This window comes from Cnephaeus nilssonii (assembly GCF_951640355.1).
Source record: "Cnephaeus nilssonii genome assembly, chromosome: 3".
Classification (NCBI taxonomy): Eukaryota; Metazoa; Chordata; class Mammalia; order Chiroptera; family Vespertilionidae; genus Cnephaeus; species Cnephaeus nilssonii.
In genome coordinates, this window is record NC_137074.1 from 80,423,426 (window position 1) to 80,451,379 (window position 27,954).

Here is a 27,954-nt window from a genome sequence, read left to right on the forward strand (position 1 = left end):
TCAGCCAAAACCTGGGAGGTGAGAGAACCAATTCCCCCGACCAACTGCGGCTTGCGCAACACGCTTCCTATTGTGAAACCAGGCTGCATTTGGAGCATTACAACTCCCTGCCCTGGGAGCTGTGATCCAGCAAGTTTCTACCATGGTCCTTTTGGTGCACACAGAGGATAGCAACAAAGAAGTCCAAATGAGACAGACTTCTGGAATAATTTCCTGTGTAAGAACAATTTTACATGTCCAGGGAAATTGCCCCTAAATTTCTTGATAAGAGCATGTATTTTGGATAGTGGTTTTTCAGAACACACACACACACACACACACACACACACACACACACGTACTTTTCCCATCGATTACATATATATAATGTTTTTATTTAAGAGAGAGAGAAGGAGAGGGAGAGAGGGAAAGAAACATCAATGAGAGAAAGAGAGAAACACCAATCGGCTGCCTCCTGCACACCCCCTACTGGGGATTGAGCCCACAGACCGGCATGTGCCCAGACAGGGAATGGAGCCAGTGGCCTCTCCTTGCATGGGGTGACATCCAACCAACTGAGCCACACTGGCCAGGGCCAGGCTGCATTTTTTAACTTAAAGGTTTATAAAATACGAGTCTAAAAGTAAATCACATTAACTTCAAAAAATGTAATTTCTCCTATATGTAGATATTACCTCAATTCACAATAAGAACTGAAAAAGCCTCATGAGAGATCATGGCTGTTTCAGTCACAACTGTATTTCCAGTTTATTTAATTATTTTCATGTTGAGCTTACAATTTATACTTCAATGTTTCACCATGAAATGTCAAGTCCTGGACAACTGACAATGCAAGGTAAACATACTTCAGATGATATGTATAGTAGCCACCTCTACTTTTTAGTCTTAGTGTTCATACTCAGAAGCATTAATTAAAATTTACACACACACACACACACACACACAGACACACACACACACACACAGAAAAGTAACACTTCATTCTGACTACCTTACAAATGCCTCATAATAGAACAATTCTCGTAATAATTTTCTGAGGACGGTCCGTACAGAAACCAGCACCGCACTTATAAACTACAGTCATTAAACTTGGTGAAATTAAGTCCTGTGCACTACTGGCTGGATAACTATTTTAGTGTCCTTCCTAGAATAATGTAGAATAAATGTACACAATAACTCAGATACTTTGCTTAGAGCAGTGGTCGGCAAACTCATCAGTCAACAGAGCCAAATATCAACAGTACAACGACTGAAATTTCTTTTGAGAGCTAAATTTTTTAAACTTAAACTATATAGGTAGGTACATTGTTATTAACTTAATTAGGGTACTCTTAAGCTGGCCTTTGCTAAAAACTCAAGGGGCCAAAGAGCCGCATGTGGCTCACGAGCCGCAGTTTGCCGACCACTGGCTTAGAACATAGGCAAGTAGTCAGATAAACAAAAGTTTATTTCAAACCACACCCAGCTCTCTGTGCCATCTCGGCACAGCTCCACTCCTACCAGCCCCACAAATGGAACTGTATGGAAGTGAGAAAAAAAAAAAAAAAAAAAAGGACAGTGTACCATTGGTTTGCAAGGTGCCTTTTCTCATATACTAGAGGCCTGGTGCACGAAATTCGTGCACTCGGGGAAGTCCCTCAGCCTGGCCTGTGCCCTCTCGCAGTCCGGGAGCCCTCAGGGGATGTCCCACTGGCGGTGCCTTGGCTGGCCTGGTGCCGCCTGCTTGGTGACCCCGGCCCCCCGCCGACCAGTAGTTCCACCGTTCGGTCAATTTGCATATTATGCTTTTATTATATAGGATTGTCTTATTTCTCTTTTAGAACTGTCCTTTAAGGCACAAATTATCACTGCTTTATGAAGATTTGCATAAATGCTTTTTACTATATACTTTTCATTTATGGCATATATGAGTAAATATAGTAGGTCTTTAATCTAATATGATAAACTAAAAAGTCAAGAGCTTATTTACTGACCAAACACAGAAGCAGCACTCAATTTACCCACAACATCAGAATAATTTTGAATGTATTTACCCCAATATTAAAATAATTTCCATGAGAAACATTCTATCCTGTCTAAAAAAGACTTGCTGCTGCCCTTTGGACCTCCTCCAAACATGCTGGTTGTTAAAGTCTTGCTTGCAATCTTCTGTTGCATCACACTGCCTCATCCTGCAGTGTTATGTACTTTTCCCATCGATTACATGTCCTACAATAATTGTACTTCTCTGATTACTCCTAGAAGGGCTGTCTTAACTTGGTGAAGTACTTCCCGAGTGTTTCTGACCTGTGGATTCTATAAAGATGATCTAGTCACAGTACCATGAAGAAGTGTTTTTCTCTACTGCTCTTGAATCTTAATGATATTTGACTAAAACTGTTGTTCCTTTTCCCCATCAAAGATAACAGTAACCACAACTATTAAAGATCCTGCAATCACTCTGAAATTCAATGTGGCAAAATTATGTGATATAAGAAAATAGCCGAAACCGGTTTGGCTCAGTGGATAGAGCGTCAGCCTGCGGACTGAAGGGTCCCAGGTTCGATTCCGGTAAAGGGCATGTACCTTGGTTGCGGGCACATCCCCAGTGGGGGGTGTGCAGGAGGCAGCTGGTCGGTGTTTCTCTCTCATCGATGTTTCTAACTTTCTATCCCTCTCCCTTCCTCTCTGTAAAAAAATCAATAAAATATAAAAATAAATAAAAAGAAAATAAAAAGAAAATAAATACCCAGTCGCTTTTTTTCTCGGCCAGAATCATGCATAAAATTCAACATGGGCTCAAAAGTGAAAGAAATCCAAATTTCTAATTATATTTGCAATAGACTTGAAAAAGATTCTAAGAAAGCAAAGTCCTTGGTTGGGTTAGAATTTCCAGAGAATGGTGCCTTATTTCCAGAGAACTGTTATAAGATTTAATTTAGTGAAATTTCTGATTTGGACTTGCTGGGGGTGGGGTAATGAAGACATTAGGAACATAATCCACATGGTTTGCTTTTTTGTTTTGTTTGGGGAAAAATAAAAATAAAATGCCACCTGCGGAATATGAAGAACTCTATAATGCTCCTTTATATTTTGAGTTGGCAATTAGACTTGGTGACTGAGCTTCAGTCAAAAACAATCTTCTCAATACAAGGAGGTGTTGTTCTATGTTCCAAATAAGACATCTCATCATGACATGCTTACACATCAGCAAGAATATTTCTATTAGCATAACTCTCATGATGATATTGATCTTTATCCACATACATTTTCTGGTTTTTCCTTTCTTAAGATGCTTAAGGTTCCTTTTAAAATCACTAGCATAAAAAAAATTCCTCTGACTTGAACTCTGAGATGTAAATTCTTCCTTATTCCACAGACAGAGAAAATGACGACTTCCTCTGAACACAGCATCTGAATGGTCAGTCTGGCTATCACAACTACTTGTAAAGAACAAAAATACTTTCTAATTACTGTGTGGAACCAGAGTGTCAGCCAACCCAAAGACTAGCAAAACGTTCTGGAACGTTGGTCCAGGGGAGATAATAAGAGCTTTGATACTGGGTAAATTAAGGAGGCTTTGTCTGCATGTGACCAAATATCCAGCTATCATCCACCTGTCGGAAACATTTATTTCACAAGGCAATACCTGAGCCACAGCCAGAAAAATGAAGTGGGCCAAGTCCACTGGGCGTTCTCTGCTGCTTCCTTTTCTCTTCAAGTTGGACTGGAAATACTATGAAGAAAACCCTCTGAGCAATCTGCCCCAAACAAGGAAGTCCATACAAAGGACAGGGATGTAGGAGGGAAAACACAGACCTGAAAAGAATGCGACTTCTATCTGCACTCAGAAATGTGCAGTTAGGAATCATCCCTATTTAACTCTTTAACTACTTATGTTGATTCATGTGAAAAAGTACTTAAGAGTCCACAGCTGAAGTTTACAAAGATTCAAAATAAATACTTGGCAGGAAGTATCTCCAAATACAACAGCTCGATTATACAGGGTGGAACAAAAGTGGGTTTACAACTGTTCTTTTGGAAAAAGACATGTAATTGTTACAATAGCTTTATTAATTGTTTCTCAAACTCACAACTGTAAACCTACTTTTACCCCACCCTGTATTTACATAGGAAATGTTCCCAATAGGCCTGAGTTAATCAGAAAATGAAACCTGAAAGCACTGTGAATGGAAACATGGATAAACTAAGCTTATTTAAAATATATAAACAGTGATGTGAACATGAAAAACATACACTACACACACACACACACACACACACACACACACACACACACACAGAGAGAGAGAGAGAGAGAGAGAGAGAGAGAGAGAGAGAGAAAAGTAACATAGGCTCCAGAGTACTGCCCAATCCTTCAAACCACTACCACTAGAAACAAAGAAGTAAGGCTGCAATTTTAATAGTGCTTTTAGGAGCTATCTGATTTAGGTATTAGGAATACATTTACATAAATAAGCATGTCAAGACAGCTAGCTATTTCTCTACGTGCTGAATAAGGATAAAGCACTCAAGAACGGATGGGCGACAGGGAAGAAAGAGCGGCAGAGGATCAAAATGAGCTCCAAGTGGTGAGAGCTGAATCCCTATCAGAAGAAAACAGGAGCTGGGACACATCCAGGCCAGAACCACCAGCAACAAAGACGGGCTCTTCGGCTCACAGGTACCAAGCACAACGCAGCCGCCCGGACACACAGCCACACACACATTATCTGAAGGAAAGAAGGATTTGAGAGAAAGGGCATAGATGCTGTTAGTAAAGAATTTAACAATCCCCAGGTAAGGCTATTTTTAAACATACCAAATGTGGAGGCTCATTTATCCCAAGTGGTTCCTGAAAAACATTAAAACAATTGTAACCATATAATCTTAGTAGCCTTTTCAAAAGTTTTGAAAATATCCTTGGTGGGGAGGAAGGTCTAGCCAATTTACTAGATTTCTTGAATTGGCCAGGACCCTCAAATAACTTACTGAGTTCTCTTACAGTAATTTTGTATTTATTACTAATTCACTTTGAGTAATACTGTAGCTGGAAGAAAAATGTGCCCCAATACCCATTAAAACAAAAGCGTCTGAACTTCCCACCATTCCCTCTCCCAAACTATCTCATGGACACCCGGACTGCCCTGTCGTGTTTGTTATTTCCCAGGCTTTTTGTGGAATGCCCTTTCTGCCCTACGTCCCATAAGATTTCACTCAATGTATTCCCTTCTGTGGTACGGTCCCCAAGTTCCCAGGTCCTGAGTGCTTCCTTGCCCCTGCTCCGCTCCCACTGCCTACACACTCCATTTTCTCACTAATCATTCCATAATGAATTGTCTGTACGTCTATCTCCTCAGAGACGGAGACCCATCAGGACAGTCTTATCCATCTATCTCCAGTGAATCAGTACAGTGTCTGGCACAGCAGAGGCACTAAATAAATGCTTCTCAGTGAATGAACTGATCTAATTACAGAGCCACTTCATCAATGTGCTAATATCATACATAAGATCTCTATGGAGCCCACAGAAACTCTTATGCTATTTCATTTTCTCTTCACATACATGTAACATAGATCAACAATTTCACTTTGAAAAAGCTTGTTCCACACATTCCGTTGTATGCCATCCCATGCCCCTGGCATTAGCTATGTCCATACTTTTAACTCACCAGTTGGATAGGTCGTATTGACATGATTATGTTATTTGATCCTCCCCAGTCAAAAAAGCATTTGTATTTCCCTTTCTCTAAAATGTACTGTTCTCCACAGAAAAACTTCTGCTGGTAGGCAACCCACCTAGTAGGGGGAAGAGGAAAAAGAACAGAGGGGATGCAGAATTGAGCAACCAACCATTTAAAACGGCAGAGAACATTTAAAGTTTCTCAAGGGGGGAGACAACTTACACTCCACTTTTAACGTGAATGGATCTTGTTTCAGTGCCAAAGCCCATTTCTTCTAAGTCAGAAATTTCCTGATTTTTAATGTCAATAAATTTCCCACTTTCTAGGTCAGATTCAAACAGTGTGATGGAAGACTCTATAAAATTCTAAAAGGAGGAAGAGAAAAGTTTAGAAAATGCATGCATTCTGTTTTATGGCTTGCTAAATCTTTGCACCATTTTCACATACTTGTGGGATAATTTTCACAAATATAGCTCCAGGAAGAATTTTAAATGGTATCGGAAACAATTCTAATAGTCACTATTCCTAAATAGTTTTAAAAACTAAGCCTCAATTTTTACTTTAATCAGGAAAACATACCGTTTTTATATAAGTGGCAATTAGTAAACAGTTGGTAAATTGCTAGGACTTACCGGCTACCATATGCAACACTACTTGTAAAGGAAACTAAAGTCTCACTTATGCCTAAAGATCAAAAGCTGCATGAAACAAAATGGGCAACGAGGGGCAGGATTTGATGTGCTTAAATGAAATGGGAAAAATAAAGTGCTTGACAAAAGAAAAAATTATTAAAAAATTAAACTGAGAGAAAATTGTAAAAAGTTTTAATCAGACAACATGTTTGAAACAAAATTATCAGAAAAACTCTAAGACCCAAATTGATAAGTCAGCAAATAACAGACATTTCACAAAAAATTAAAAACAAATAAGCAAATGTCTAATTCCACTAATAAAAATAAATTCAAAATAAAACAATTGACACAATTTTCACTTTTTAAATTAAGATAAGAAGGATCTTAAAACCCAGTTTTGTCAGGGAACACTCCTGGTGGAAACATACATTGGACAGCTATTTTAGAAAATAATATAGAATATATTTAAAAGATTTTTATTGTTCACACTCTTTGAGCCTGAAATTAATCCCCCCTTTTTAAGTTGAGCTTCTTAAAGAAATTAAACGGTAGGCAATTTATATGCAAAGATGCATTGTTTGTAATAGTGAAGAGCTGCAGACAATGTAAATGTCCAAAAGATGCATCAAGATAAACTTTTATGCATCTACCACTTGATGGAATAAATATAATTATGAAGAGTTTTTAATAAGCTAACAGTGAAATATATTCTACACTTATTAGTGGTCAGGAGTTTGATGTGCATTATTTTCAAAAGAGTAATCACATGAGATTATATTACTTTCATCCTCATTGTACAACTAAGAAATGGAGTGATACATAATTATACTGAGTAATATATAAATACTAGAGGCCCGGTGCATGAAATTTGTGCATGGATAGGGTCCCTAGGCCTGGCCAGCGATCAGGGCCGATCAGGACCTTCCGGCTGCCTGCCAGGGCCTGCCTTCATTCTGCGCCACCCCTGGTGGTCAGCGCACATCATAGCAAACGATAGAACTCTCGGTCTCCCGGTCAAACTCTGAGGGGTATTTGCATATTAGCCTTTTATATATATAGAAGATATAACATATTAATACATTATATCAATATTATACACATACACAGATGAGGAAATCAAGGCTTTAATAGCCTGTAAGTGACTTGCCTTAAAGTCTCCCAAATAAGCCTCTCAACTGAAGGATAAAGTGTATAGCCCGGGTGCCACATCAACAAACCTGGCTGTACTGACAACATACACTTCCAGCATGAACATGACTTTGTCTCTTGCAACCTGAAAATGCATAACTAGCTCGAGGCAGTTGGGAACCAGTATCAATAGCCACCTACCAAGTCAGGCCCAAACAAAATGGGAAGGTCTTTTATCAGCTCTCAGTTTTATGGACCTCTCCCCTCCCTGCTTTCCTCCCTGCCTCCCTCCTTCCCACCCTCTCTTTCTCTGGTCACTCTGGAATGCTCCAACTCTGCTTCTATTACCTACTCTCTACTCCGGGTTAGGGTTTCAGGAATGGGGGTGCAGGGATAAACTGAAATATAACATGTGTCATTCATTATATTATGTTGGAGTCAAATGGGACAAAGACAAAAAATAGAGATATGTGCATGCTTAATGTGTTTGTGACCTTTCATGAAAATAACTTGTGTTATGATGTGATGTGCTCTACTTGAGCAATGACTTGCACAAATCAATCGTGTGGGTTGTGGCAGAGTGACCACAGTGAAGAGGGTGAGCTGGGAACAGGCTGGAGGGACAGGCCACTTGACCACAATGCGGCCCAGAGCCGAACAGAGGAGGAATCTGCAGTCACAGGTCCACAGCCAGGCGCAAGTGCTGACAGTGTACGCGTTCACAAATAAATGTACTCCCTGCCCAGTCAGCCTGGCTCAGTGCTTGAGCTTCAACCTATGAACCAGAAGGTCAGGGTTTGATTCCAAGTCAGGGCACATGCCTTAGTTGTGGGCTCAATCCCCAGTGTGGGGCGTACAGGAGGCAGCTGATCAATGATTCTCATTATTGATGTTTCTCTCTCTCTCTCCCTTCTTCTCTGAAATCAATAAAAATATATTTAAAAAACTTTACTCCCATGGCTTGAGTGTGTGTCCTTCCTGCTCTGTCTACCATTCCCAGAGACCTGGCCAAGGGCCATGGGAGTCTCCCAAGTGGCGTTGCTCTCCTCTCTCCATCTTTGGCTTTTGTTTATTCATGGCTTTTGACGCCTATAGCTCTTGCCTTCCGTCTTTTTTATTTTTTTATTTTATTGATTTTTTACAGAGAGGAAGGGAGAGGGATAGAGAGTTAGAAACATCGATGAGAGAGAAACATCGATCAGCTGCCTCCTACACACCCCCTGCTGGGGATGTGCCTGCAACCAAGGTACATGCCCTTGACCGGAATCGAACCTGGGACCTTTCAGTCTGCAGGCCGACGCTCTATCCACTGAGCCAAACTGGTTAGGGTCCTTCCGTCTTTTATAAGTACTCTTCTGAACCACCCTCCTAGTTTTGACCTTCTCTGCATTTTTCCTGAAACCTACCAAATATACAATATCTGATCTAGTTGACTAGCTGCCATCAATATGGTGCCCCTTCTGGGCAGAGTTCTAACTCTAAGCCAACTCCTATCACCTGGAGCTACACCTTCAGGGTCATGTGTACAAAGCATGGCACGAAATATTTAAAGAAAACCGCCTGCCCCCGCCCAACAAAAACATTTTAACTGTCTTGTTCTGGAGGTGACTGCAACAGGCACTCGGAGTCACGAGGTCCTGAGTAAGCCCACGAGGTTACAAGGTCACTGTCACTACTTTATTAGACACAAATAACTTGGAAGTCACACTGATTTAAGTGGAGCTTTACAGCTCAAGAAGAATGAGTAATGATGGAATGACCTCAACTCTATATTCCACTTTATTTTTTCAAAGCACTTACATCCATTGAAAAATCTGGATAGTTTAATAGTCTCTCAGGTACAGTACTCCTGCTGCTAGAGAAAACAAATGAGCAGCTGCCGCAGGACCAAACAGCCTTTAGGATCAGTAATTTGATTATTTTTAATTTCCATAAAATCCCTCAGCTGACTGGGCCCCAGAGCTTCTGTGCTACAAGCCCCGTGGACGGTGTGACCTGGGACACCAGTGGAGACTGAGCATATCCGTTCCGTTAGGAGAAAGACCTCCACTGCATTCCACCTGGTTCCAGAGATTTGAAAGAGCCCCAAAGCCTGAAAATTGTAATAAAAACAAAGAACAAAGCTAGTGGAAAACAAGTCTATTAAGACAGTTTTGTTGAGAAAGCCAAAAAATAAAAATTCCTTCCTTAATCCCTGAAGTCTAAATACTGCTATATTCCTTCTGGTCTTGTCCTTAAAAAAAGTACTCAACTGCAAGTCAACACATCTGCCTGACTCATTTGGAATCAGGAACACATTTCTGGTTGTACTCTCCAAAGCACGCTGGGACACAGATCACATTATCCCTAAGGAACTCACCCAGGGTTTGACCTCAGTAGAATCCAGAGTGTTCTGCATACTGGAGCCAAGACATTAGAAAACTGTACTATATTATGCAGTTTTCTGTCCTCTTGTTTATTTTATATTACCTCAACTTAGATCTTAAAATGCAGCATTTCACTCTTTCTAAGGTTAGAGACATCTGAGAGTCTCCTACTTATGTAGGTCTGTGACAAAAGCTTTAAATCCTATATCTAAATATTGTATTATATAGTTAAATTTTTCAAATTTTTTATCACACATAAAAAAGTAATAATAAAGGGTAGGAAAGAAAATTTTAGGAGGTGATTAATATGTCTATGGCTCTGATGGTGGTAATGGTTTCACAGGTGTAATTTATCCCCAAACTCATCAAATATGCAGAGCTTGCACTAGTTGGTTTGATCAGTGGTTAGAGTGTCGGCCCTCGGACTGAAGGTCATGGGTTTGATTCCAGTCAAGCGTACATACCTAGGTTGCAGGCTCAATCCCTGCCCTGGTCCAGGCATGTGCAGGAGGGAACCAATCAATGTGTCTCTCTCACATCGATGTTTCTCTCTCTGTCTCTCCCCCTCCCTTCTACTTTCTCTAAAAATCAATGGAAAAAAATATCCTCAGGTGAGGATTAAAACATAAATAAATAAAAAATAAAAAGAAATATGCACAACTCTTTACATGTCAAGCATGCCTCAATAAAGTGAACTCTCCCATTATATACTATGTCTAGCAAATGTAAAATTTTTTAAAGTATAACTTGATAAGCAAGTTTTAAAAAGCATTTTCATATTGTACACATACTTAAATTCTAAATTTTCTAAATATATACAGATTAGTTTGTATATTTCATCTGAAAATATTTTGTGAACATAAGTTTAAATTGTAAGTAAACTGTCTGAAAGTTCATGTAAATAATTATTTATTACTAGAAGCCCGGTGCACGAAATTCGTGCACGGAGGGGGGTTGTCCCTCAGCCCAGCCTGTACCCTCTCCAATCTGGGACTCCTGGAGGGATGTCCGACTGCCCGTTTAGGCCCGATCCTGGTGGGATCGGCCCTAAACGGGCAGTCGGACATCCCTCTCACAATCCAGGACTGCTGGCTCCCAACTGCTTGCCTGCCTGCCTTCCTGATTGCCCCTAACCGCTTCTGCCTGCCAGCCTGATCACCCCCTAACCACTCCGCTGCCAGCCTGGTTGATGCTTAACTGCTCCCCTGCCAGCCTGTTTGCCCCCAACTTCCCTCCTCTGCCAGCCTAGTCACCCCTAACTGCCCTCTCCTGCAGGGTTGATCACCTCCAACTGCCCTCCCTTGAAAGCCTGGTCCCTCTCAACTGCCCTGCCTTGCAGGCCTGGTCCCTCACAACTGCCCTCCCTTGCAGGCCGGGTGCCTCCCAACTGCCCTCTCCTGCTGGCCATCTTGTGGTGGCCATCTTATGTCCACATGGAGGCAGGATCTTTGACCACATGGGGGCAGACATATTGTGTGTTGGAGTGATGGTCAATCTGCATATTACTCTTTTATTAGATAGGATAGAGGCCTGGTGCACGGGTGGGGGCCAGCTGGTTTGCCCTGAAGGGTGTCCCGGATGAGGGTGGGGGTTCCCTTGGGGCATGGAGCGGCCTGAGCGAGGGGCCTGTGGTGGTTTGCAGGCCGGCCACGCCCCCTGGCAACCTAAGCGGAGGCCCTGGTATCTGGAATTTATTTTCCTTCTACAATTGAAACTTTGTAGCCTGGAGCGGAGCCAAGCTTGCTGCTCCCTCTGGGGTGGCAGCCATTTCTGTTGCAGTTAATTCACCTTCTACAATTGAAACTTTGTAGCCTTAAGCGGGTGGGCCCGGCCAGGGTGTGCGGAAAGCTTTGCTTCCCCTGTTGCCGCTGGCAACCCTGGCTTGCTCTCTCAAGCTCCGTTCTGCCCCCATTTCTGTTTGAATTTGTTTACCTTCTATAATTGAAACTTTGTAGCTTGAGTGGAGGCTTAGGCCTGCAATGGCTATGGAAAGCTTGGCTTGCTCTGTTACCTGGGAAACCTTGCTCTCTGTGGCTGTAGCCATCTTGGCTGGGGTTAATTTGCATACTCTCCCTGATTGATTGGTGGGCGTGGCTTGGCTGGTGGGCGTGGCTTATGTAGCGGAGTGATGGTTAATTTGCATATTACCATTTTATTAGAGAGGATATGTATGTGCATTGTCTGCAAAATGACATATATTTACAGCTACAAATGAAGTGCCAACAAACCTTAGGTTGAATGAAATCCAGTTTTCCATTGATAAGTGCTGTTTTAGTCTAACCATTTTATAAAAGAGGAAAATGAATTATATGGCATAGGCTCCAGAGTAGGCAGACCTGCCCTCAACTCACAGCTTTACACTCGGGCACAGTATCTCTCAGGTCCTTAGTTTCTGAATCTGTAAGATTGAGAGGATGTTGTATGCCTTTGTGAAGATTAAGTATAAGCATGAAAGTAAGGTCCTTGACAAATGTCAGAATATTATAATGAGGATTATGAAAACTTCTTTAACTATAACTAAATAACTAACCTTTTAACTTTTAAAAAATCTAATTTAAAGAGAACAGAAGATTTTCTTGAAAGGGTACTTTTACTTATTTACATAAAAACTGTCATTTTTGTAAATTCCACAAATTTTATATGCAGCACTAATTAACATGCCAATTTTTCCAATGCAGATTATCATAGACTCTCTATATCAACTATTTCATAACTAGAGAGCCAGTGCACAAAATTCATGCATGGGGGGGCGGTCCCCTCAGCCCAGCCTGCAGCCTCTCCAATCCGGGACATCCTTCTCACAATCCGGGACCACTGGCTCCTAATTGCTCACCTGCCTGCCTGCCTGCCTGATCACTCCTAACTGCCCCCCCTGCTGGCCTGGTCACCCCCAACTTCCCCCCCCCACCAGCCTGGTCACCCCTAACTTCCCCCCCGCCGGCCTGGTTGCCCCTTACTGGCCCCCCTGCCGGCCTGGTCATCCCCAACTGCCCCCCCGCCAGCCTGGTTGCCCCTCATTGCCCCCCCTGCCAGCCTGGTCGCCCCCAAACTGCCCCCTCCCACCAGCCTGGTCGCCCCATGCAGCCTGTTGTTCAGTCATTTGGTCGTCCCCCACTAACCCTGCTGCCGGCCTGGTTGCCCCACGCAGCCCGCTGCTCAGTCGTTTGGTCAGCCCTAACTAACTCCCCTGCCAGCCTGGTCACTCCACGCAGCCTGTTTGGTCGTTCGATCAGTTGTTTCAGTTGCAATGGTCGCTTAGGCTTTTATATATATAGATTATTTAGCTCTACAGGGTGGGGCAAAAGTAGGTTTACAGTTGTATCTACTTTCAAATGCAAAAAGTAAATAATAATACAAAATAATTTTTGCACTCAAAAGTGGTTACAACTGTAAACCTACTTTTGCCCCACCCTGTACAGTTACAGTATTCATATATTTTCATGTTTTCTACTATTGGTAGATTTCAATTAGTGAGATGAAGTTTTGTTTTTTTGTTAGCTTATTTTAGTCACAGTCATCTTTGGAAGATACCATCACATTCATTTCTAAACATTTCTAAGATCAGCAATGCTTCCATTCAATTCTTTTTGAAATAAGGAGGGAAAAGAAAATTTTGATACAAGGTGGAAGATGCATCAAATCATGACCCACAGTTTACTCAAAGAGTGTGGTCAAATGACCTTTAAAAAAAAATTGAAGACTATCTTATTTTGTCTTGCTTGCGTTTTAGTGCTCGGGTAAGGAGTGGCTAGGTAGAGAAAACTGCTGGTCACTGTATATTATGGACTAAATACCTCAAAAGTTACCTGTCACTCAAGTAAACTCAGTGCCCAGTCTTCAGTGGATTGCCCTGTATTTCTGTCAGGTAGAACTGGTTTCTAACTCTCATGAACAAGGATGTTTTATGGGAGGAAAAAAAAAAAAGCTCCTTTGTTCCCTGTGCTTCTTTCCCATCCTGGCTCCTCCTGTCTGACCAGGTGAGGGGTACAGCAGAACTGCCGCTGGCCCCGACACACAGACCAGAAGGGCCAGAGCACACAACCTCCGCGCTCACCCTGTGCTCAGCCCACGTGGACCCACAACCACCCTTCGCTTCGTTATCAGTTCCTTCAGAGAGGGCTTTCACTCTGCCAGAGGTTAGAGTTCATATGGGTACAGATTAGTTTGGAAAGAGACTGCAGTGGGAATGCCTCAATCGTAAGAAAACATGCCCCTCTGAGCATATTAGAGTCTGCAGAGCTGGTCAGAGAAATGAGCAACATTTGAGAAGCTCTGGTTTCCTACAGAACTCTCTATCATTCACCTTCTCTTCTCTACAGCTTCATCAGCTTTCACTGGAGTCCCGCAAGGTCCTGGCCCTCTTTTCTCCAGACTTCCTTTACACTGTGCCATTTCTTAATACAGTCACCAAAAAGAGCTTTCTAAACCACTAATCCAATCATACTCACTAGGTCTAAAATCCATCAGTGGCTCATTATCAAGAAAAAAATGTGAATCTCCAACATGGCATATAAGGCCCTGCATTATCTGCCTCTGGACTCATCTTCCCAAAGTTCTCCCTAATACCCCGACTTAACTGCATTTCCCATCCCCCCCCCGCCTCCCCTCCCATTACTTAATATGGCAGTTTCTCAACCTCAGCACTATTAACATTTAGGTCAGATGATTCCTTCTTTGTTGGCAAGGTGAGGTGAGGGGGGTTGCCCTTTGAATTGTAGGTGTTCAGCAGTGTCCCTGGCTTTTACCCACTAAATGTCCACACACTGCCAATGGCCCCTAGAGGGTAAAATCACCCCAAACTGAGAACCACTGGCTTACATCCTTGCCTTTATATATGTTACTCTCTTACTGAAACAGCACCTACCTTTCCCCTTCACCCTGTCCTGAATTTCTTCACCCGGTAACTCCTGAACTTGAACTTTCAGCTGAGCTGTCCTCTTAACTTCCTCTCACTTCCAATAGAAGTAACTGACCTTTTTCTGAGTACCCTCAGTACTCTGTATTCAAGCCAGTCACCATCAAACAACATCAAACACTGCTGTAAGCGCCGTTTCCCTGTCAGACTGCCTGCTCTGTGAGGGCAGGGCTGAGTCTCTGCCACTGTATCTCCAGCACGTGGCACAATGCAGCTATCAAAGCAGGTGCTCAGCCCTAGCCAGTTTGGCTCAGTGGATAGAGCGTCGGCCTGCGGACTCAAGGGTCCCAGGTTCGATTCCGGTCAAGGGCACGTACCTTGGTTGCGGGCACATACCCAGTGGGGGGTGTGCAGGAGGCAGCTGATCGATGTTTCTCTCACATCAATGTTTCTCACTCTCTATCCCTCTCCCTTCCTCTCTGTAAATGGTCAATAAAATATATTTAAAAAAAAAGTAGGTGCTCAAAAATGTGGAATCAACAGGTGAAAAGTAAATACAAGTATTCTGAAACAATCATGGCAGTTAGAAAAACAGGCAAGGGGGGGAGGTAGAAGAAGGCAAAGTGGGGATAAATGATGATGGAAGGAGACTTGACTTGGGGTGGTGAACACACAATATACAGATGATGTATTATAGAATTGTACCTATAATTTTATCAACCAACTAGGGGCCCGGTGCACGAAGATTCGTGCACGGGGGGAGGTGGGTAGGGTTGGGTGGGGGGGAGTCCCTCAGCCCGACCTGCACCCTCTCCAATCTGGGAGCCCTCAGGGGAGCCCTCTCCAATCTGGGAGTGTCTGTCTGTCTTTGCAATCATATGAGCGAATTGTTTGAGACCCCAACCCAGTTTGGTTTGGTGCTCACAGAATAATAGAGGCTTTTTTTCTTTGCTTCATTGGTGGAGATTTCCTGGAAGTTTTAGGATATCTTCCCTTTAATTTTTCCTAGACACTCTGATTTTACTTATGTCTCTCACCTTTGCTTTCACAATATTCCGCGGCCCCTGGCCAGGCTGACAGGCCCGGACACTCCAGCAGCAGTGGAGCAGTGAGACAGGATCCGCTGCCAGAGGGGGTGGATCCAGCCTCGCTGCTTGGTCCCCACGACCCCGAGCGGGGCCGACAGGCCTGGACACTCCAGTGGCGGGGCTGAGGGGACTGGGCGCCACCATCTTTGTGACGGAGTGACAGTTAATTTGCATATTACTATTTTATTAGATAGGATGTCACCCCAATAAATTCAATTAAAAAACAAACAAACAAAAAACAGGTAAGTCACATAAGCAGTTCAGTTTAGTACCCTCAGGTGTTGAAAGATGTTAAAACCTTATGTTGTATCAGAGGTCATGTCCAATTTTTACGAAAAAATAAAGAGAGAAATTAAGAAATTGGGAGCTAACTCACAGCTTGTAAGTACCGGAAAGACAAGATGGGGCCGCTCAATGCCCCATAAGCATTTCTGTCTTCGAAATCTCCTTCTTCAAGCAAGAATTGTTGGCCTTTAAAATGTTCTTTTTCATAGGCAACCCACCTAGAAATACAGAGGACAACAACAGAGCCATTAATAAAACGGTAGTCAAGAACGCAAGGAAAAAAAACCATGATAAAACACCCGTTGTACATCACAGTGTTTTAAAAAGCAACACATTTGCTTTTTTACCATTTACAAAGACAAATGGTATACTCTTCATGGATCAATAATTTTTATAGTTTGCAGTCTCTTCCCCCAAAAAGGTTAACTGTTGCAGAATTACAACAAAGCAGTGCTCATTAATGCATGTGGTATGGCCTGATACCACATCTCCAAATGGTTGAAGAACAGTTTACCAAGTAAAAAATAATGGAAAGCACAAATAGGCAATGAGACAAGTTACGAACCCACACTGAGATGCAAAGATAGTCACCCCCGTTGTACTGATGAAGCCCTCCGGAATGACAGCATGATTACTACATTAAACATTTGTTTAGGTTCAGATCAAAGGAGCCTCTCACCAGGCTTCAGATCTAAAACACATTGCATGGGGGTTTAGCAAAGAGACACTGGGAAGTGCGACCGAGCTGGTATTAGCCGTGGTGGCCTTCGTGCATGCAGAGACGTCTGCAGGTGTTTATGGTGGGAAGCGTTGCTCCCGCCATTTTATCAGTACGTTTCAAGGACACAGGCTTCTTGACTTCTCATCTAAAACTGTCAGTACAGAACACTGACAAACACCATTAGGCATTAAGCTCCTCCATGAAACTTACATTTTACGGAGTAACCGGAGTAGCTAATGCAGTGTGGGCAAAGACGGGTCACAGTGTGTGTTGACGCGCTTAAACCCTCCCTCCAGCCACACTGTGGGATCCGCTCCCCTGGCACATGCCAAGGATGACTACATTGGGCTCCTGTGTTGGGGACTTCTGAATTCTGGAGTTTGACAAACTGAAGCCTGGTAAGGCTATTACTGTTAGTTTCCTTTCTCCACCCCTACTATCGTTGTGAAGATATAAAAATATTCCACAGAATTGTTTCCATAGGGTGCAGAACTACAGGAGCCACTCAGCAATCATGAATCCTTCCCCACTTTGTGCTGCAGGTGTGCGTACAGCAGGGGAAGGGGGGCACATGAGTTGGAATAAACATGTCTTATACATCCTACCTAATAATAGAGTAATATGCAAATTGACCGTACCTTCGCTACACCCACAAGCCACACCCACAAGCCACGCCCACCAGGAAACCGTCACTTGGATGCTGGGGTGCGGCCGAGCCCAAGGCCTTGGGAACCAGCGGGGAGCCTGCACAGATCGCAGGCAACCACTGGGGGTCGGCTCCTACGATCCGTAGCAGGGATGCTGGGGTGCGGCCGAGCCCAAGGCCTTGGGCACCAGCGGGGAGCCTGCACGGATTGCAGGCAACCACTGGGGGTCGGCTCCTGTGATCCGTAGCAGGGAGGCTGGGGTGCAGCCGAGCCCAAGGCCGCTGCCCGGGGCCAAGCCCCGACCCTGAAAGAAGGCAGAAGGTGGTGGCCACAGCCAAGGCCTGGGTCCCCAGTGTCGGCAGAAAACTGGTGCAGGCAGCCAGGTGAATGAAGGTCTATTGCACGAATCTTCGTGCAAACGGGCTGCTAGTCTTAATATATTTGTAATGTGTACAGAAACTAGCATTTTCTTTATTCTTAAGCTATTATGTGAAAATAAATCTTATAAGAAAACTTTCAAATTCTAAGCTTTCTTTTATATAAATGAGGCTACTTGAAGCAAGCTTTTAATGCATTTAATGGGAAAATGAATAAAAGGTACAGAGGACCATAATATTAAAGAACAGACCAGTAAATTTTCATATAATGACAGTTGAAAATCTTCTGCCCAGTTTTTCTGAATAGATTTGATTAAGATTCAATATATATATATATCCATCTGAGATATTAAAATATCTGAGAAAAATTAAGAAACATCAACCTCACTTTCCCCAGATTCCTCAAGATGGGAGAGAGATGAGGAAGAGCTCATAAACAGCTGACAAAAGTGAAAAATGGTAGAAACACAGAAAAAATAATGAAGTTAGCTGTTTATCTCTCAATGGGGACATCACATTTTTCTCTGCAGTTGCCATCTAAAAATGAAAGTGTGTATGTTGTATTGTGAGCCATAATATTTTGAGATTTTTATAAAATAATTGTAGAAAAGAACAATGAAAATCACAATCTAGTTAATGGGAACAATATCTGGATCCCAGAAGGAAGAAAAGGCAAAAATATTTACCAAAGGATTAACAAGAAGCATGTGTATTCACAAATCAGAGAACGCCGCAAATAAATACAACACAACAGAAATGTGTTTGTCCAAAGCAAATGTGTTTGTCCAAAGCATATTTGTTCTTCAAGCCCCTGATAAAAATTTAAAATTCAAAAATAATTACAAAATAAAGTTGAAAGAAAAAAAATAAACTTTTATGAAAATAAATATATTTACCAAAACAAAACAAGAGTTAGATGATTACCAAAATGTCAGACCAATTATGGATATGACCCACCTATCTAGCATATTGCATAGTCTCTTATAATTCCAATTCGGTTGGTATGGCCATCGCTTGATTTTTTTTTTTGCTGTAAATAGAAAATTCTAAGTCTCTAAAATGTAGATGCTTGAGTGATCTTATATAAGTCATTTAATTTCTATGGATAAAGTATTTTAATATCATCTTTCGCTAGAGTATCCTGAATAAGTTATACAATATTAGCTCAAGTATCAAGAGGTACCAAGGCTTAAATTAAAACGAACCAACATTCCAAATAGACCAACATATCAACAGAGAGACTAACAGGAAGTATTTGGAGGGATCAGTACTGATTTTACCTGCCAGGATACAAATACAGAGGGCACAGCCGAGTCGGGCCACAGATTTCCTGGGGCTCCTGCCCCAGTAACTGCTGATTGAGACGGAGTTAGCACAATCATGGCTACACTTGGGTTTATACTTAGGAGTCCTTTGGGGGCTTCCAAATGCAGTTCAGGGCCACAGGTTAACAAGATCAAAATGCCTAACTTTGAAACAGACAACCAGGCTACTTCTTCATGAGGGAGGGCTCACTGTCAATGTCAGCACAGCGTCAACTAAGATCAACAGAAGAGATTTTTTATTTTGTGTTGTGTTGACCCTATGAGATCAGAGTGTATCAGGAAGCTATAGGACAGAATATTCACTAAAAATACTTTAAGCCTGGCCGGTGTGGCTCAGTGTTTGAGCGTCGACCTATGAACCAGGAGGTCATGGTTGGAGTCCCGGTCAGGGCATATGCCTGGGTTGTGGGCTCGATTCCCCGTGGGGGGTGTGTAGAAGCCAGCCAATCAATGATTCTCTCTCATCATTGATGTTTCAATCCTTCTCTCCCTTTCCCTTCCTCTCAGAAATCAATAAAAATATTAAAAACAAAAACTAGGGCTCTCATCCATGTTCATAATCTGTAAGAAAATAAGTTTATTTGCAATTCTTATTTCTATATTGTGATTAGTAATACTAAGTGCTGAAGTTTTGGAAACTATTTTCTCTATTTAATCTACCTCAAAATCTGTAATGCCAAGAGTTCACAGGAAGCTACTATTAGCTAATATTTTTTATTTCCCATATTATCAAAGAAATTTATATCTTCAGACTAAGGCAGGTGGTTTTTGCTCTGCTTAGCACATTTTCTGTACTGACCTTCATAAATAGACTAAATCAACTATTGAAAATATGACACTCACACTCCACCGATGACACGAATAGATCCAATTCCATGAAAGTCCTCATCATTTTTAAAAAAATTAGGGACAGAATCTATATGTTCACTAAACTCTTTGGCCTGTCCCTGGAAGTGAGGTTCTTCATAAATAACAACCTAAAAAATATGAAAGAAAAGTACTTAACATGCTCATATTTTAGAATAGATACACACTAAAGACAACACCATGAATAAGGATCACGGTCTGTTTTTTCATTAATATATACTTACACTCGAGCACAGTGTCTGACAGTCACAAGGCATAAATGAGTCTTTAGCATCACAATGACAAAATATCTTAATAGTATACTCTCTTATATTAATATACTCAAGTCTGATCACATTGTTCTGGTTACCCAAATCCTAGGATCCTCTAACAGGATAAACTCTTATAACTCATTCTTGAATTATCTTTATAAGTTTATTCCTGTGGTTAGAATTTAATACAAACCTTCCTTATACTTATGGAATTTCCCCTGTAAGAAATAAAAATTCTCTTGAGGTCCCAGGGCATAATAATAAATTATCTATGGATTTGAGAAAACATGCTGTTTCTTATAACGCTGCTTCTATGGTCGTTACTATTTAACGAGACGAAAGAGACAGGCAAATTCTTGAGTCTAAGTATAAAACTTCCTAAAAATAAAAAATGATTGAAAAAGTTATAGTATTTTTACTCCATAGTGGATTTAAATTAGGGGGGAGGAGGTAAATGTAGAAGGAAATAAATTTGCAACATTTCATTTACTTCAAATTTGGATTGGTACAAGTATTTCTTTTCCACCATTTTTGATGCTCTTTATTCTCACGTATGAGCTGCCCTTAGTATGTGGACGTGATAACAGCGCTAGTCTACCCACATACTATCACTTGGTCCTATTTGTGGCCAATGGCATAATCTGTGCACAGCTGGCAACACATGACCTTGGCAAGTAAGATCCCATGCTTAACCACAGCGAACCAGCAAGTGATAGCTCTTATTATTATTTTCTTTTTTATAAATCTTTATTGTTGAAAGTATTAGGTATGTCTCCTTTTTATTCCCCATTGCCCTCTCCTCCCCGCAAAGCCTTTACCACCCTATTGTCATGTCTATGGGTTATGTATACCTTTTTTAAAAACTGATAAAATTATACAGACTGAAGTAAACATGTAGCACTGCTCCTGCAGTTTTCTACCTGTTAAGTCTTCACCAGGTGCTGTATTGGAAGTAATGAAGTTTTATTTGGGTTGAATACATATGCCGAACACACCCAAAATAAGAAAGAAGCGATAATCCTTTGATGAGTAAGCCATAACTAACATCTAACACCGTGAAAATTGTGACTGTCTATGATAGCCATTCCATTCACACACCCCTACCACCTGCCAGACTGCAATGTCCAAGGAAGACCCAGCCTGCTGCACCTAAGTTCTGACTCAGCAAGCAAGGAGCTACTCAGGGAGTGTCCCAGCTAATTCTGCCTCTACTAGGTCCCCGGTTTGAAACTTTGGTTAAAAGTTAGAATCACTGGGGAAGCTCTGGAAAATATGACCGCACCCAGGACCAAAACAGTACCTTTGTGAGTGGAGCCCAGGCATAAGTATTTTTTTAACTCAGATATGTGTGATTCCATCATACAGCCAAAATGTATTAGACACCCTCAGATATTGAGTTCCAAAAGACTCCATCTAGAGAGAATGGTAGTCAATTCCACAAATTAGGAAGCCCCCAATGAGAGGTTTGGATGCTGTGTGTTTGGAGGAAAGGATAATGGATAAATCACTGCCCACCCCTGCCCCTGGAGGTGCCAAGCCCTCATTACACAGAGGCCTATTGGCAGCTTTTCTCACTGCACTTTTACCTTCTGACCTCTCCTTAGACACATTTTATAATTCTATTTCTTCCTTTCTTTCCCAAAATGTGCTTAATTGTGGCACCGCTACCACTCTAGTTTTCATTGCCTCTATCCTTCTCTTTAAATACGCATGATTTAAAAACTGCCGTCTACCTGACAGAGCTATCTACACCCTCTAACCATCCTAGATCTCCTTGAGCATCACCCCAAAGGCCTGCTAGGTATCTCCACCTGAATATCTACCTGCCACCTATACCCCACCCCAAACCAAAATCAAACTGACCACCTTTTCATCTGTCAGTAGGTGCTTATTGGGTTTGACTGCGTCACCTCCCCCTAACCCAACATTCACAAGCTGGGCATTGTTAACATATATTCAGATAATTGTTTTCTATTTTAACAGTTCAAATTACACAAAAAATTAATACTCAAACTTTTTTAGCTACTACAAAAGCCTGTTCCAAACTTACCTTTAAGTTCATGGGCATTTCCACTTTCAGTCCACCCTTAAGAAAATAAGAAATTTTCATGTTAAATATATAAACATTTAAAACATTTGAAAGTAACTACGTGACATGCATATATAGGTTATATAAAAATCTGATTAGTGAAGATTATGTACCAGTTAAATTTAAGTTGTGGTAAATTTAAAATTTTAAGAAAAGAACTCTACAATAGTTAAAATCAAGCCAGACTTCTCTACATCAATGTAGATGGGGCAGGAGATATTAAAAGATACTTTCCAGCCTGGCCAGTGTGGCTCAGTGGTTGAGCAATGACCTATGAACCAGGTGGTCACGGTTCGATTCCCAGTCAGGGCACATACTTGGGTTGTGGGCTCAATTCCCAGTGTGGGGCATGCAGGAGGCAGCCAGTCAGTGAGTCTCTCTCATCATCACTCTCTCTCTCTCTCCCCCTTCCTCTCTGAGATTAAAAAAAAAAATGTATTATACTTTCCAGATTACAATAATTACAAGGAAGAAAACAGAACTTTAGTCCTTAAGCACACATGAGCAATTAAAGATTTAATCCCAAATCCAAAAATAAGAGTGGAATTGTTAGATTTAAAAACCTCATTTGGCAGAAGAGATTTCTAAAGCACTTATTACTAAAAGTCTTCTCTACAATTGTTTGAGCTTTTAAATTAGAGAGAGCACTTCCTCTTCCATGTTCTGTCAATACTTTTTATCACATTTAATATCTTTTTGGCCTCAAGGTTATAGAGCAAGTATGTCAAACTCGCGGCCCATGGGCCGCATGCCTCATTTATTTGGCCCGTGTTAGCCTCTGAGTTTGACATGCTTTTGTAGAGCATAAAAAGTACCTTTCTTTTCACAAAAAACACACACAACTAATTCTACAATCTACTTGTTTCTAATGCTATCCCTCATTATAATATTTCTTAAAATTTCTTAGTTCGTTCGTAATTTTTTAAAAAAGGCACAAAACAACCAAATATGCCTTTATCATACAGGTAACATTTAATTAATACTTTGCACCTCAAATAAAAATGTTTGCAAGAAAACAAATAAACACTGAAGGCACTTATCTTTAAGAAAGCCACCACTGACAAACTGCCCATTTATTACTAATGCTAGGCTTAGCATGCATTACTACAATTGAAGAGTATAATTTATAAGTAATTTATAATAAGCATAAAAAAGCAAATTCAAAACTTTATTAAATGGTCAAAAATTTCACAGAACATTTATAAGGAAACTAGAGGCCTGGTGCACGAAATTCGTGCATGGGGGTTGTGTCTCTCAGCCCAGCCTGCACCCTCTCCAATCTGGGACCCCTTTTACAATCCAGGACTGCTGGCTCCCAACTGCTTGCCTGCCTGCCTGCCTGCCTGCCTTCCTGATTGCCCCTAACTGCTTCTGCCTGCCAGCCTGATCACCCCCTAACCATTCCCCTGCCAGCCTGATAGATGCCTAACTGCTCCCTGCCAGCCTGTTTGCCCCTAACTGCCCTCCCCTGCAGGCCTGGTCACCCCTAACTGCCCTCCCCTGCAGGCCTGGTCACCCCTAACTGCCCTCCCCTGCAGGCCTGGGTTGCCCCCAACTGCCCCTCTCTCCAGGCCCGGCCTCTCCCAACTTCCCTCCTCTGCCAGCCTGGTCACTCCTGCCCTCCCCTGCAGGCTTGATCGCCTCCAACTGCCCTCCCTTGCAGGCCTGGTCCCTCCCAACTGCCCTCCCCTGCTGACCATCTTGTGGCGGCCATCTTGTGTCCACATAGGGGCAGGATTTTTGACCACATGGGGCAGCCATCTTGTGTGGTTGGAGTGATGGTCAATTTGCATATTACTCTTTTATTAGATAGAATAGAGGCCTGGTGCACAGGTGGGGGCCGGCTGGTTTGCCCTGAAGGGTATCCCAGATCAGGGTGGGGGTTCCCTTGGGGCGTGGGGTGGCCTGGGCGAGGGGCCTGTGGTAGTTTGCAGGCTGGCCACGTCCCCCGGCGACCCAAGCAGAGGCCCTGGGATCTGGTATTTATTTATCTTCTATAATTGAAACTTTGTAGCCTTGAGTGGAGGCCAAGGCAGGCCAGGAAGTTTGGCTTCCTCCATCGCCAGGAAAACCCAAGCTTCCTGCTCGCTCCGTGGCCGCAGCCATTTTTGTTGGGATTTATTTATCTTCTATAATTGAAACTTTGTAGCCTTGAGCCAAGGCCAGGGCTGGCCAGAGTGGGTGGAAAGCTTGGCTTCCTCCATTGCCGGGGAAACCCAAGCCTCCTGCTCGGTCCGAGGCTGGTTGCCATCTGGTTGGGTTAATTTGCATACTCGCTCTTGATTGGCTGGTGGGCATGGCTTGTGGGTGTAGCAGAGGTACAGTCAATTTGCATATTACTCTTTTATTAGATAGGATTGCATGTACTGTTTAACTTTAGCACAAAATAAATTAGATGTTTGTCTTCTGGAAAAAAATTAAAATTTCTCACATGGATATTCTCTACAATATATAAAGAAACAGAAAAACAATGAATTCATCGTTTGTTGATTCAGGTAGTATTCACATTCATTTCTCAGGATTGAGATGCATGAGCAATCATCAGAGCTATTTAATTTTGGATTCAAGGGTATTTGAAAAAAAGTTGTTGTTTTTTACATTTGCTTACCATTTGAAGTGGTTGCAATGATTTCATTTCTGCTGCAGAAATCTCAAAGAGTCCATGGCCTTCTTCCAAAATTGTAGCTTGCCCCTTAAAATTAATATCTGGGTATGCAAGCCAACTAAAAAGGAAGGAATGATTGGTTAAAGCATAACAGGAATACCTTAGTCTGGTTTTGTAAAAGTTAAAAGGAAAAAGGTCTACGTAAAAACAAAATAAAAACCCATCATGGAATTATGCTAATCAAACTCTCTCAAAGTGACTGTGCCAGCAAGAAACAACAAGTTAACATGCTATTAAGTACTTACATTCAGCATTACTGATTCTATAGTAAGTCTATCATATGTTTTCCAAGCATTAAAAATTTCCAATACTTCAAGTCAAGCAGAATATAAGTGAAGTATCAATACCATACCACCATGTTCCATTCTTTTGAAAATTGGAGCAATCAGAGGTAAGGATTCCACTAGGCATCTTACAACTTTGACATACATTTTTAGAATCAGTTATTAGTTCTACTGGCTGCCTCAGGAACAGTATGTGAATAAGATTCCTCAAAGACTCATCTAGCTTCCACCTAAATTTGATAATTATAGATATTGCTCATGGGTAGGGTTAATTACTGGGTCTGCCCAAGAGTTCTAATCCATGGTTGGGGAAGATGAAGAAAGACGTCCTACAATGACCCCAGAATTCTACATCACCACTGTCAAAGCAGATGAAAACAGTGAATGAAATAAGAGAGATCCATGTTGAACCAGGCATCACAGAATTTTTGAATTAAGACTAAACTCAGACCCATACTCCTGAAGATACCTTTGGAATCAGAAAGGCCTCGCCTAGGCCCAACCCCTTAATTGCCTTACTTATAACACTAGTGGCCCAGTGCACGAAATTTGTGCACATTAAAAGGGAATTAGAGGAAATATTTTAATATTTCTATTTGCCCTTTCTCTATAATAGAAGTGTCAGAGATGAAAGAAAATTAGTAAAATGTATATGAAAATCTCCCTCCTGTCAGAGTCTGGGGTGCGCCGCAGGACCCAGAGTCATGTCCCCGCCCACCCGCGTGCGCACCTCAAAATCACGCAAGACCCAGACCTGGATGACCCCACCCCCATCAAGCCCAGCAGGGTGGTGGGCACAGCCTCAGGTCCCCCGTCAAACCCCACTGGGTGGGGGGCTCAGCCTCAGGTCCCCTGGCCCCGGCGCGAGGGCATGAGGGTGCGAGGGCGTGATGACCATTTGCACATTAGCTCTTTATTATATAGGATGAGCACAGCTCCACCTGCCTTGCAGGCATAGAGGAGTAATAAACAAAAAGGTACCATGTCCCTGGCACTGCAGAGGCACTCAGCAACTACTGGCACTGAGACGCTCCAGAAATAGTTCAGGCTGCAGAAGTTTAGGCCAGGGACACACTTTTATTTCTAAGTCCTAAAATTTGGTGGAGAAAAAGAGATGGATGCATCAACCGAGAATGGTGTGTGAGACTGTGAGCCATACAGCAAAGACTTAATAGGAGCCAAAGAGAGAGACTCTGTTTTGTCCCTGCAGCAGTCTTTCTTAGGTATCCAGGGGCACAAAGGAAATTAACTTACACTTCAGAAATATGTGTGTCACCTACTCAAATATGAAACAAAAAGTTAACTTTGCTGGCCATCAATTACTGAAATAAAGAGAAACGGATACGTACACTCCCGACTTCACAGTGAAGGACACATATTTGGGGATATTCAGCTCTTCCAAATTAGGGACTGCTCGCTGTATGCAGACAGGACAACATGGTGGGTCAGACTGTAGGCAAAGTTCTATCTCTGGAATACTACAATCCTGGAAAAAAAAATTGGTTTTGAAATCATCTAAGAAACACACAGTCCAGTATTCTCAGCACCATGGACATGCAGTCACAATTATTCCATTGCTCAGTTAAATTTCTTCACAGGGCAACATAAAAGAAATACTGTTTCCCCATACCAGTTTTTTAAAATAAATTTTTCATTTTGAAAAAATTTTTTTTACATTTTTCAATTACAGTTTACATTCATTCAATATCCTATCTAATAAAAGGGTAATATGCAAATTGATTGTCACTCCAACACACAAGATGGCCGCATCCATATAGTCAAAGGTGGCCGCCCCTATGTGGACACAAGATGGCTGCCACAAGATGGCCGGCAGGGGAGGGCAGTTAGGGGCGACCAGGCTGGCAAGGGAGGGCAGCTGGGGGTGACCAGGCCATCAGGGGAGGGCAGTTGGAAACGACCAGGCCTGCAGGGGAGGGCAATTAGGGGCTATCAGGCTGGCAGGGGAGCAGTTAGGCGTCAATCAGGCTGGCAGGGGAGTGCTTAGTGGGTGATCAGGCTGGCAGGCAGAAGCAGTTAGGGGCAATCAGGCAGGCAGGCAGGCAGGTGAGCAGTTGGGAGTCAGCAGTCCTGGATTGTGAGAGGGATGTCCAACTGCCCGTTTAGGCCCGATCACACCAGGATCGAGCCTAAACGGGCAGTCGGGATTCCCTTGAGGGGTCCCAGATTGGAGAGGGTGCAGGCTGGGCTGAGGGACACACTCCCCCCGTGCACGAATTTTGTGCACCGGGCTTCTTGTTATTTTATATTAGTTTCAAGTGTACAACATAGCGGTTAGACATTTATATAATTTATGAAGTGATCCCCCCAATAAGTCTAGTAGCCACCTGGCACCATACATAGTTATTACAATATTTTTTATTATGTTCCCTATGATGTACTTTACATCCCCATGACTATTCTATAACTGCCAATTTGTCCTTCTTAATTCCTTCATTTTTTTGACCCATCTTCCCAAGCCCCTCCTATCTGGCAACCAATAAATTTTTCTACAGAGTTATGCTGATATGATAAAAATTATAAATATTATTGGTTGAGAAAGTATTATTCCAATATTTTCTGCTTTGTTTTTAGAAGTCTTGTTCCAGTAAGCAATGCTCAGAGTCACCAAACCATCTGAGTGCCAAACACCTCTAAGCCTTCCTTCTTAGAAGCACAACAGAGCCACGGGGAGGAAAAGTTAAGTAAAAGCT

General features: G+C 42.2%; 1 protein-coding gene across 1 annotated transcript in view; it reads right to left on the bottom strand.

Annotated features, from left to right (window-relative positions):
* The window catches only part of CRYBG3 (crystallin beta-gamma domain containing 3), a 121,508-nt gene that overhangs the window by 34,844 nt on the left and 58,710 nt on the right, over positions 1-27,954 (bottom strand). The window contains exons 8-15 of the mRNA XM_079766337.1: positions 26,593-26,729; positions 24,903-25,017; positions 22,256-22,291; positions 19,931-20,064; positions 16,109-16,235; positions 5,886-6,028; positions 5,652-5,778; positions 4,802-4,834 (exon numbers count right to left, since the gene is read on the bottom strand). Of these exons, the coding sequence (XP_079622463.1) occupies positions 4,802-4,834; positions 5,652-5,778; positions 5,886-6,028; positions 16,109-16,235; positions 19,931-20,064; positions 22,256-22,291; positions 24,903-25,017; positions 26,593-26,729 (852 nt within the window). The remainder of the gene's footprint in view (positions 1-4,801; positions 4,835-5,651; positions 5,779-5,885; positions 6,029-16,108; positions 16,236-19,930; positions 20,065-22,255; positions 22,292-24,902; positions 25,018-26,592; positions 26,730-27,954) is intronic.